This window comes from Larimichthys crocea, chromosome XIV, assembly GCF_000972845.2.
Source record: "Larimichthys crocea isolate SSNF chromosome XIV, L_crocea_2.0, whole genome shotgun sequence".
NCBI classification, from domain to species: Eukaryota; Metazoa; Chordata; class Actinopteri; family Sciaenidae; genus Larimichthys; species Larimichthys crocea.
Genome location: NC_040024.1, coordinates 6,776,111 through 6,787,143, shown reverse-complemented (window position 1 = coordinate 6,787,143; position 11,033 = coordinate 6,776,111). Strand labels below are relative to the sequence as shown.

The following is an 11,033-nucleotide window of genomic DNA, read 5'->3' as shown; positions in this document are numbered from 1 at the left end:
ATTGCGTTAATTTTTTTTAACGCGTTAATTCTTTAAAATTAATCAACAAAATTAACGCGTTAATTTTGACAGCACTAATTGTAACCCAGATACACACACATGCAGTACAAGGCAATTTTTTTGGAGAGAGATGGTGGAGTGATGGGCAGCCCCCCTGAGAGTAGTTGGGGTGATTGGTGCCTTGCAGTGCCCAGGAGGTGAACTGGCACCTCTCCAGCTACCAGTCCACCTTCTATATTTGGTCCATACGGAACTTGAACCAGCCACCCTCCGGTTCCCAAGCCAAATCCCTATGGACTGAGCTACTGCCGCCCACCTCAACAGACCAGCAGCTGAGTTTTGTAATAACCAGAGCTGAGCAAGATTCTTGTTAGACCAGAAAGTCAAAGCTGAGATCAAAGTCAGTGATGACTCGCAGATTTTTAACTTGTTTACAGGTAATGTTCCTGACCCTGTCTGTTTGTAGTTGATACACTGTGGGTCAGGATCTCTGTCACAATCTGACAGCGTCAATAAGAATGTTACAATGTTTATTTCCAATCATGTTTTCTGATTATTACTCATGACTTTATTTTCTGTGTTTTGATTCACTGGAAATGATTTTAAATGAAATTCAAGATTCAAGAATCTTTAAGTATCCTGATGTTAACTGTTGATCTGCTCTGAACTTTCCAGGAGTCCAGCATGCTGCAGCCAAAGATCCAGCCCAGTGATGGACTGTCCTTCAGGACCTGCAGTGTTTTCATCTTCATGGTTCTTCAGTCTGTTGGAGGTAATTTCAACACAAAACACTCCAGTAACACATCGATGTGCAAATTCACCAACAGTTGTTGAGACATTTCACTCAAAACTCTTCGACTGAAACTTCACAGGAGACAAAAGACTTGATAAATAAAGAAATGATGTCGTTATCTGGAGAAAGCACGGCCGCTCTCACCTTCTCTACTTTTCACTGTTGTTCATGTTTGTTTCTGTTTCTTGTTTCCTTGCAGAGCAAGCAGAGTTAATTTGTTCACATCAACCAATCGTGGCCCTGGCTGGTGATGATGTCATTCTACCATGTCACCTTGAACCTCCCACTGATGTCAGTTCAAAGACTGTGATATGGACCAGACCTGATGTAGACACAAAGTACATCCATCATCACAAAGATGGACGACTTGTGTCCTGGAGTCAAAATCCATCTTTTAAGAATCGCACCGCTCTGTTTGTGGATGAACTGAAGAACGGAAACGTCTCCATGAAAATCTTCAGAGTGAAACTTTCTGATGCAGGAAAATATTTTTGTATCTTGGATTCAATGCAGATGGAAGCGTCCATCCAACTCAGTGTTGGTAAGTCAGACTTGCTGCCACGAGCAGTTTGATACAAATCAGTGACGTATGTTATAATTCCTCCTCTCTGGTCATCAGGTGTCGTCTCCAGGCCCGTCATAGAGTTTGTCTCCAATCAGAGCAGAGAGGTGGTTTTACAGTGTGAGGCTAAAGGCTGGTATCCAGAGCCTGAGGTGTTCTGGCTGGGCGGTGAGGGAAACCTCCTCTCTGCTGGACCTACAGAGACAGTCAGAGGTCCTGATGACCTCTATACTGTCAGCAGAAGATTGACTGTGGAGAAAAGCGACAAATTCACCTGTAGAGTCCAACAGAAGAACATCACCCAGACCAGAGAGACACACTTCTATGTTTCAGGTTATAAAGAGTTCAAAATAAATTCAACATATTGTTTCTGTTTTTTAACAGTTGAGGTCGAGTTTGATTAAAAAATGTCGTTCTGTTCTGTGTTGTTTTATTTCAGATCATTTCTTCACTTTGAGTCAGACTGAGATCATCATCATCGTCTTCATCACTCTTGTTTTGCTGCTGTTCATTGTTCTCACAGTGAAATATTTTTGTAAGTGTCGTCTTCATTTTCCTTTTTCATGTGGAGTTGCTGTCAGAGCTCTTCATTGGCTGTTGTGATATGTTGCAGCTAATTCCAAAGCATCAACAGATTATATAGAACAATGTTCATGATGTTCATGATTGTTCAAACATGTTCATGATTTAATGTGAAAATATTCCTGTAAACTCTGAAACAGAATGTGAAATGTAAAATGTGGTGCAGAGGTTTAAACACTCGAGTGTTGGATATTTAGTAAAACCACATGAACACAGTGAATTTAAACTGATTTCTTCTTCTGTTGACACACAGGCAGCAAGATCGGACGGGAAACTTTAAGGATGTTAACGGTGCCCAAACAAGATAAGCAACTGGACATGAAGTATGAAGTTGTACATATTGATCATCAATAATCAGAATCAGGTTACAGTTTATTCACCATGACGGTGTCAAAGTATTCTGTGGTTCTGTGTTTGCTTGTTATTATTCTTGTTTGCACTCAGGTGTTAGCTCTGCCATCAAAGTACTGCAAATGCATTTTTCCTGGATGAATAACGTTACTTTAATAGTGCCTCCAGAGGACGCGCCCCACAGTCCTGGAGCTGAGATCAATTCATTTTTACTGATTTCATAAACTTCATGTAGATATTTTTAGATATTTTCCTCTCTTGGTCAGCACCACCGCTAACTGAGCAGTGAATAGACGTATTTATTGTTTCATGTACCGTGTATGTTTGATAATGTGTATACATGCTTTATTGTCTAAATTCTTGTGTTTATACATGTTGGTCTGTTAATGTTGCAGAGTGAATGCTGCCAACTTCTTCCGTGCTGAACTCCAAATCCTTTTTCAAGTCATTCCGTTATAATCAACTATCACTGATCCGATGTCAATTAAAGTTTTTTTCATGGACTGAAATCACATTTATTGGCTCATCCTCTCTTCTTTAAAGAAACACCATGTGACTTTAGTGTACACTGACATCTAGCGGTTAGAAACGGTTTGCAGTCAGATTTTAATACCAGTAGCGTCATTATCGTGATCATGTGTTCATTCAAGAACCTGTAAATCTTTTATTTGTCTATTTCTCACATATCTTCATATATATTTCTTCATTATTTCTGGTACCCACCACACCTACTGTCCACGTGCTTTGGACATTCCTAAGCCTACTGTAGGTGGCAGCATGCAGCAAAACAATGAATTAACTGTAACTGTAAAGTAAATAAACTCTCCTCTAATGTTTCCACTCTATTTGTTAAATCTGCGCGCACATGAGTCAAATTCCAAGAACTTTCAAAGATCTTTGGTTGGGACAACAGAGTGTCGGGTTTGTTATACATGTAAAATAACTCTGCATGTACTTTAGCTGAACTTTGACAGTCACACTGGATGACTATTTTTCAAGGGAAATGAAATTAAAATGTGAAGGCTGTTCTTGGCTCAAATAAAAGTATTAAACTTATTGTAACATAATATTTCCTCTTATATTTAGAGATGTCTGGACGTGCACCAACACAAAAACAAATTCCTGTATGTGTAAAAAAAAAAAAGTGATGGACTGTCCTTCAGGGACCTGCATGTGTTTTGGGTGGTTTTCATCTTCATGGTTCTTCAGTCTGTTGGAGGTAATAACGCAAAACAACCAAGTAACCACATCGATGGCAAATTCACCAACAGTTTGTTGAGACATTTCACTCAAAACTCGACTGAAACTTCAACAGGAGACCAAAAGACTTGATAAATAAAGAAATGATGTCGTTATCTGGAGAAAGCACGGCCGCTTAGTGTGTGTGTGATAATGGTTGCTATAAGGGCATTAACTTAAAGCCCTCACGGAGACTGCGCCCTGGGCGGTCGCCCACATTGTCCATAGCTAAAACCGGCCCTGCTTGTTTTTAGTTTCTACGGGCAGATCTGCCACATCCAATATGGCGGCACGTAACGTATCGCAGCAACGGGACCAACCTGCTCAATGAGGGCATCTATGTATATATGTCTATGATTATCCTAACTAAGGAGAGTCTGTGCATATATGTCTATGATTCTCCTAACTAAAGGAGAGTCTGTGTATATATGTCTATGTCTATCCTAACTAAAGGAGTCTGTGCATATAGTCTATGATTATCCTAAACTAAGAGGAGTTGTGAGTCTGTGCATATATGTCTATGATCTATCCTAAAAAAGGAGAGTCTATGTATATATGTCTATGATCTATCCTAACTAAAGGAGGTCTGTGCATATATGTCTATGATCTATCCTAATAAAGAGAGTCTGTGCATATATGTCTATGATCTCCTAACTAAAGAGAGTCTGTGCATATGTCTATGATCTATCCTAACTAAGGAGAGTCTGTGCTATATGTCTATGATCTATCCTAACTAAGGAGAGTCTGTCATATATGTCTATGATCTATCCTAACTAAAGGAGAGTCTGTGCCTATATGTCTATGATCTATCCTAACTTAAAGGAGGCGTGTGGTGTAGAGATGGATAAGACGGACTTTTAGGGGGAAATTCATTTAAAAAGTTGCCCGACGGCTCGTTGGACAAAACAAGGCAATTGCACAGTTTGCAAAGCCGAATTTAAATTCCACAGAAGCAGTAACACGACTTTCACATATCACCTCAAGCAAAACACCCAGTCTACACTACAGGAGTGTGGCACTCGTCAGTATATTTCCTCATTCTGCTTTTTTCTGTTTGCACTGTGCCTTGTGCACCTTTAAGCCAATAAACATGATGAATTTCATATACTTTATCTGAGTTTATTCTACATAATTTGATCACTTTATACATTAAAATCCATTAATTAGCTTCAGTCTCAGAAATGCCATTTCATTTATTGATACATTTATTGATTAGATTAATCGCGATTTATACTTACAGCATTTTTGCTTTATTTAATTTTTTTTAATGATTTACATCCCTAATTTGCACAATTTAACTGGTGTTGTTTAGCTGGTAAAGCAGCTGAAGGTGTATGGAGGCGTCATCGTCTTAGATTATCAATTGATTGACAAAGCTTTAATGGTGCTCTGAAAAAACTTTCGGCGCGCGCGTAGCGCGCAATAACTTTTTCCTCTATGGGCTAAGCCACCCAGTTTCTAAACCTAGTGACGTCCCTGATCATGACTAAAGTTGTTGATGAGTTCCCAGAGTTCTTTTTGAACTCAGTGTAGAAAACACAGTTGATGAAACTTTGTGACTTTGTCTCAGTTCGAGAGAATTTAGACTCGTAGAGCAACGTCTTTCTGTTTGTGGTTTGCAAACTGTGCTCACAATTCAGCTCCTCCCAGCTGCTTCACAGCAGGAAATGTTACTTACTTACCAAACTGCAAATGAATCGCGCATGCGCGAAGTTTACCGCTGAGTGATCCCAGGGTGTTTTTATTTTGTTGGGAGTTCAAGTCTTGTTACCGATTCTGATCACTGATCTGTGTATGTGCTCTCTTTCTGCTCTTCACCAAAGAAGATATACTTTATTAATGCCCGGACGGGGAAATTCTTTTTTACACTCTATAGTTTTATTTTACATGCATTTTACCCAGATACACACCACATGCAGTACAAGGCAATTTTTTTGGGAGGAGATGTGGAGTGATGGGCAGCCCCCCTGAGAGTATTGGGGGTGATTGGTCCTTGCAGTGCCCAGGAGGTGAACTGGCACCTCTCCAGCTACCAGTCCACCTTCTACCTATATTGGTCCATGCGGAACTGTGACAGCCACCCTCCGGTTCCCAAACAAATCCCATGGACTGAGCTACTGCCGCCCACCTCAAACAGACCAGCAGCTGAGTTTTGCTAATAACCGGAGCTGAGCAAGCTTCTGTTAGACCGAAAGTCAAAGCTGAGATCAAAGTCAGTGATGACTGGCAGGTTTTAACTTGTTTACAGGTATGTTCCTGACCTGTCTGTTGTAGTTGTTTACCATGTGGGTCAGGATCTCTGTCACAATCTGACAGCGTCCATAAGAATGTTACAATGTTTATTTCCAATCATGTTTTCTGATTATTACTCATGACTTTATTTTCTTGTTTTAATTCACTGGAAGTGATTTTAAATTAATCTCGAGGGAAACTGCTAAATTGCTAATATAGAGAAACATTGAGGTCTGGGTCCTTCTTTGGCTCTAAACTGTCTTCATCTTTCAAATCTCCAATGTTCTTCATGTTTTTACCATGTTCCACGTTTTAGGTCGGCAGAATCAGATGTTAACTTTGATCTGCTCTGAAACTTTCCAGGAGTCCAGCATGCTGCAGCCAAAATCCAGCCCAGTGATGGACTTCCTTCAGGACCTGCAGTGTTTTCATCTTCATGGTTCTTCAGTCTGTTGGAGTGTAATTTCAACACAAAAACACTCCAGAACACATCGATGGCAATTCACCAACGTTTGTTGAGACATTTCGCTCAAAACTCTTCGACTGAAACTTCACAGGAGACAAAAGACTTGATAAATAAAAATGAGTCGTTATCTGGAGAAGCACGGCGCTCTCCTTCTCTACTTTTCACTGTTGTTCATTTGTTTGTTTCTGTTTCTTGTTTCCTTGCAGAGCAAGCAGAGTTAATTTGTTCCACATCAACAGTCGTGGCCCTGCTGGTGATGATGTCATTCTAACATGTCACCTTGAACCTCCCATCAATGCAGATTCAGAGACCGTGATATGGACCAGACCTGGTTTTGAAACCAAAGTAATCCATTTTGGAACATAATCGTCTTACTTTGAAGATAAAAATCCATCTTTTAAGAATCGCACCGCTCTGTTTGTGGATGAATGGAGAACGGAAACGTCTCCCTGAAAATTTTCAGAGTGAAACTTTCTGATGCAGGAAATATCTTTATCTTCCATCAATGCAGAAGGAAGCGCCATCCCACTCAGTGTTGTAAGTCAGACTTGCTGCCACGAGCAGTTTGATACAAATCAGTGGACGTATGTTATATTCCTCTCTCTGGTCATCAGGTGTCGTCTCCACGCCCGTCATAGAGTTTGTCTCCATCAGAGGCAGAGAGGTGGTTTTAACAGTGTGAGGCTAAAGGCTGGTATCCCGGCCTGAGGTGTTCTGGCGGGACGCTGAGGGAAACCTCCTCTCTGCTGGACCTACAGAGACAGTCAGAGGTCCTGATGACCTCTATACTGTCAGCAGAAGATTGACTGTGGGAGAAGAGCGACCAACTTACCTGTGAGAGCCACAACAGAGAACATCACCCAGACCAGAGAGACACACTTCTATGTTCCAGGTTATAAAGAGTTCAAAATAAATTCAACATATTGTTTCTGTTTTTTAACAGTTGAGGTCGAGTTTGATTAAAAAATGTCGTTCTGTTCTGTGTTGTTTCATTTCAGGTGATTTCTTCACAGTTCAGTCTTTGAATCAGACTGAGATCATCTTCATCATCATCATCATCATCACTCTTGTTTTGCTGCTGCTGGTCATTGTTCCCACAGTGAGATGTTTCTGTAAGTGTCGTCTTCATTTTCCTTTTTCATGTGGAGTTGCTGTCAGAGGTCTTCATTGGCTGTTGTGATGTTGCAGCTAATTCCAAAGCATCAACAGATTATATAGAACAATGTTCATGATGTTCATGATTGTTCAAACATGTTCATGATTTAATGTGAAAATATTCCTGTAAACTCTGAAACAGAATGTGAAATGTAAAATGTGGTGCAGAGGTTTAAACACTCGAGTGTTGGATATTTAGTAAAACCACATGAACACAGTGAATTTAAACTGATTTCTTCTTCTGTTGACACACAGGGATCAAGAGGAAACTGAGAACTTTAAGAATGTTAACAGTGCCCGAACAAGATGAGCAACTGGACATGAAGTATGAAGTTCAACATACTGATCATCAATCATCGGAATCAGAGAAAATGCATGTAGAGGTTACAGTTGATCCACCATGACGGTGTCAAAGTATTCTGTGGTTCTCTGTTTGCTTGTTATTATTCTTGTTTGCACTCAGGTGTTAGCTCTGCCATCAAAGTACCGCAGATGCATTTTTCCTGGATGAATAACGTTACTTTAATAGTGCCTCCAGAGGACACGCCCCACAGTCCTGGAGCTGAGAATTCATTTTTACTGATTTCATAAACTTCATGTAGATATTTTTAGATATTTTCCTCTCTGGTTAGCACACCGCTAACTGAGAGTGTAAATAAGACGTATTTATGTTTACATGTACAGTGTATGTTTGATAATGTGTATACATGCTTTTATTGTCTTAATAAATTCTTGTGTTTATACATGTTGGTCTGTTTAATGTTGCAGAGTGAATGCTGCCAACTTCTTCTGTGCTGAACTCCAAATCCTTTTCAAGTCATTCAGGTTATAATCAACTTAATCACTGATCAGAATGATCAATTAAAAGTTTATTTCATGAGACTGAAATCAATTTATTGGCTCATTCTCTCTTCTTTAAAGAAACAACATGTGACTTTATGTGTAACACTGACATCTAGCGGTTAGAAACGAGTACTGCAGTCAGATTTTAATACAGTAGCGTCATCATCGTGATCATGTGTCCATTCAAGAACCTGTAAAATCTTTTACTTGTCTATTTCTCACATATCTTCATATATATTTCTTCATATATATTTCTGGTACACACACACTAATGTACCACAGTGCTTTGGACATTCCTAAAGCCTACTGTAGGTGGCAGCATGCAGCAAAACAATGAATTAACTGTAACTGTAAAGGTAAATAACTCTCCTATAATGTTTCCCCTCCTATTTGTTAAAATCTGCACAGCACAAATGAGTAAAACTAATTCCAAAGAACTTTTCAAAGATCTTTGGTTGAGACAAAGAGTGTCGGGTTTTGTTAATACATGTAAAATAACTCTGCATGTAACTTTAGCTGAACTTTGACAGTCACAATGGATGACTATTTTTCAAGAGGAAATGAAATTAAAATGTGAAGGCTGTTCTTGGCTCAAATAAAAGTATTAAACTTCATTGTAACAATAATATTTCCTTCTTATATTTAGCAATGTCTGACATGCACCAACACCAAAACAAATTCCTTGTATGTGTAAAAAAAAAAAAACTTTTTCTGATCTCTTCTTTCTGACAGGCAGAACCTCCGTCACAAGAAAGTTGAACAACGCGTTGACGTCTTCCCGTTCAGTCGCCACTCCCCACATGCAGTTTGTGGGCATGTACTTCAAGCTGTTGCGTATGTTCCGCAAAAGCAAAGCGGCTGTACAGTCAGTCAGTCAGTTCATAGAAACTGTCCGGTTACATTAAAACCTGTTTTTATTCCTCTGATCGTCAAGATGACACAAAGACACAAAGACTGGAGACATCTCGGACTGTTTGGACACTTTACAGAACTTTATACTGGAAGAGACTTTTTGTGCGTCAAGCTGTTTAAAAAGTGTGTGTGGACACAGAGGTGACCTTGGCAAAGCAGCAAGGACTCTGCTGAACGTCTACAGGTATGAACTGTTCAAAATGTCTTATGAGTAATGAATATTAAACTTACATTTACATTCACACTGTATAATAACAGCTAAAAACTCATAATGTTCATGTTTGTAAAGGTCATAATTTACAGTCACTGCGCATTTCTCCTTTCTTACTTTGCACCAAATCAACACTGCCAATCTGCTGTATATACAATATATTTGATTTACTATTGATATTTTGATATTTTATTATGTATAGTTTGTTCTTTATATTTTTTGCTGCTGCTGCACTGTAATTTCCCAGCTTGGGATAAATAAAATCTATCTATCTATCTATCTATCTATCTATCTATCTGTCAGGCGGTCAACAACAGGACTCTGAATGAATGAATTCTCTTCTGGATGTTAGTAGTTAAAAGATTACTAACTTATTTGCTACATCAGCTTCTGTAGGTGATAAGTCAAGGTTGTGTTTACATCTGTCAACAAATAAATAATAAGAATAATTCAGGTGTTAAAATGAAAGAATCATTCCAACAGTTCCATGTCCTCAGCCCTTCTCCAGAAATGTCTTGTGACCCATTTCCCATCAAGTTTCTCCCTCATTGGATCCGAACCCCAGTCTCCATTAACACCGATGTTAACTGTTGATCTGCTCTGAACTTTCCAGGAGTCCAGCATGCAGCAGCCAAAGATCCAGCCCAGTGATCTCACACACACACACACAGGCATTGTGTGACCAAGCCAACGTGATGGTGGGTGTGGTTTCTATTTTAATGTTGTAACTGTGCAGCTGTTTACTTTCGGTTCATACGGTAACAATAATATGTTTTTATTCTTCTGATCGTCAAGACGACACAAAGACTGAAGACTGGAGACAAAAAGACTAAAGACTGGAGACAGCTCGGACTGTTTGGACACTTTATACTGGAAGAGACTTTTTCTGCATCACTGAACGGAGCAGGGAGTCGAGCACCGAGCACCGAGCACCATATTTAGGGTATGAAAATAACAACGACATCATCGCTGTCATGTATCAACTTTAACTGTGCAGCAGGAAGTAACTTATAGTTATAATAGGTTGATGACCTGAAACATGGATTATGAATAAATTTTTGCGTCGCTACGACGGTTGCGACGGTAAGACTTCTTCTGTGACTGCGGAGTCATATATCAGACATCATATATATCATATATATATATATCATATATATATATATATATGATCCGTCACCTTTGCAGACACACAGCGTCGCTGTCCTTGATGTTCCATAAATAATAATTTTGAGGTGAAAAATTATGATTGCCGGTGAAAGGCTGACATTTTATTCAGAATTTTATCAATATTATAGTTAGAGCTTAAAAAGTTGAGTCCACCCAGTTTTGATAGAATGTGTCAGAATATGGAAAAATGTTTCAGCCAGTTTATCTTGAAGGTGTTGTTAAGGGTGAGGAAATCTAGATAATTAAGCCCACCATTTTTATTCATTCATTAAAACAGATTTCTTCACATTCTGTGTTTCCACATGAAGTTGAGAAGCAGCTTGTTAAGTCTTTCTGTTGTTGTTGCAAACTGTGACTCACATAGTTCAGCTCCTCCCAGCTGCTTCAGAGCAGGAAATGTTACTTTACTCTACCAAACTGCAAATGAATCGCGCATGCGCGAAGTTACCGCTGAGTGATCCCAGCATAGACATATATACACAGACATATATACACAGACATATATACACAGACATATATA

The 11,033-nt window shown here is 39.3% G+C and overlaps 3 protein-coding genes and 1 long non-coding RNA gene across 6 annotated transcripts in view; 3 read left to right on the top strand and 1 right to left on the bottom strand.

The window, feature by feature from the left end:
- The window catches only part of LOC104935135 (V-set domain-containing T-cell activation inhibitor 1), a 592,626-nt gene that overhangs the window by 345,645 nt on the left and 235,948 nt on the right, over positions 1–11,033 (bottom strand). The gene's annotated exons all lie outside the window — the stretch shown is intronic.
- Positions 1–11,033, top strand: part of LOC109139696 (putative selection and upkeep of intraepithelial T-cells protein 1 homolog) — a 20,784-nt gene that overhangs the window by 5,006 nt on the left and 4,745 nt on the right. The window contains exons 2-7 of one of the 3 annotated variants that reach the window (XM_027287629.1): positions 676–772; positions 993–1,334; positions 1,413–1,688; positions 1,795–1,890; positions 2,191–2,301; positions 7,764–8,262. In XM_027287629.1, the coding sequence (XP_027143430.1) occupies positions 685–772; positions 993–1,334; positions 1,413–1,688; positions 1,795–1,890; positions 2,191–2,291 (903 nt within the window). In that variant the 5' untranslated portion in view covers positions 676–684 and the 3' untranslated portion in view covers positions 2,292–2,301; positions 7,764–8,262. Of the gene's footprint in view, positions 1–675; positions 773–992; positions 1,335–1,412; positions 1,689–1,794; positions 1,891–2,190; positions 2,457–7,763; positions 8,263–11,033 lie in introns of those variants that run through there. The other 2 variants (XM_027287630.1, XM_027287628.1) reach the window with 2 other exon arrangements.
- Positions 7,076–8,123, top strand: LOC113747587 (uncharacterized). The gene is made up of 3 exons (XR_003463712.1): positions 7,076–7,117; positions 7,224–7,337; positions 7,636–8,123. It is a non-coding gene; the product is annotated as an uncharacterized LOC113747587 (long non-coding RNA).
- The window catches only part of LOC104935020 (butyrophilin-like protein 2), a gene marked incomplete at its 3' end in the record, with an annotated part of 550,859 nt that continues 550,149 nt past the window's right edge, over positions 10,324–11,033 (top strand). The window contains exon 1 of the mRNA XM_027288162.1: positions 10,324–10,429. The remainder of the gene's footprint in view (positions 10,430–11,033) is intronic.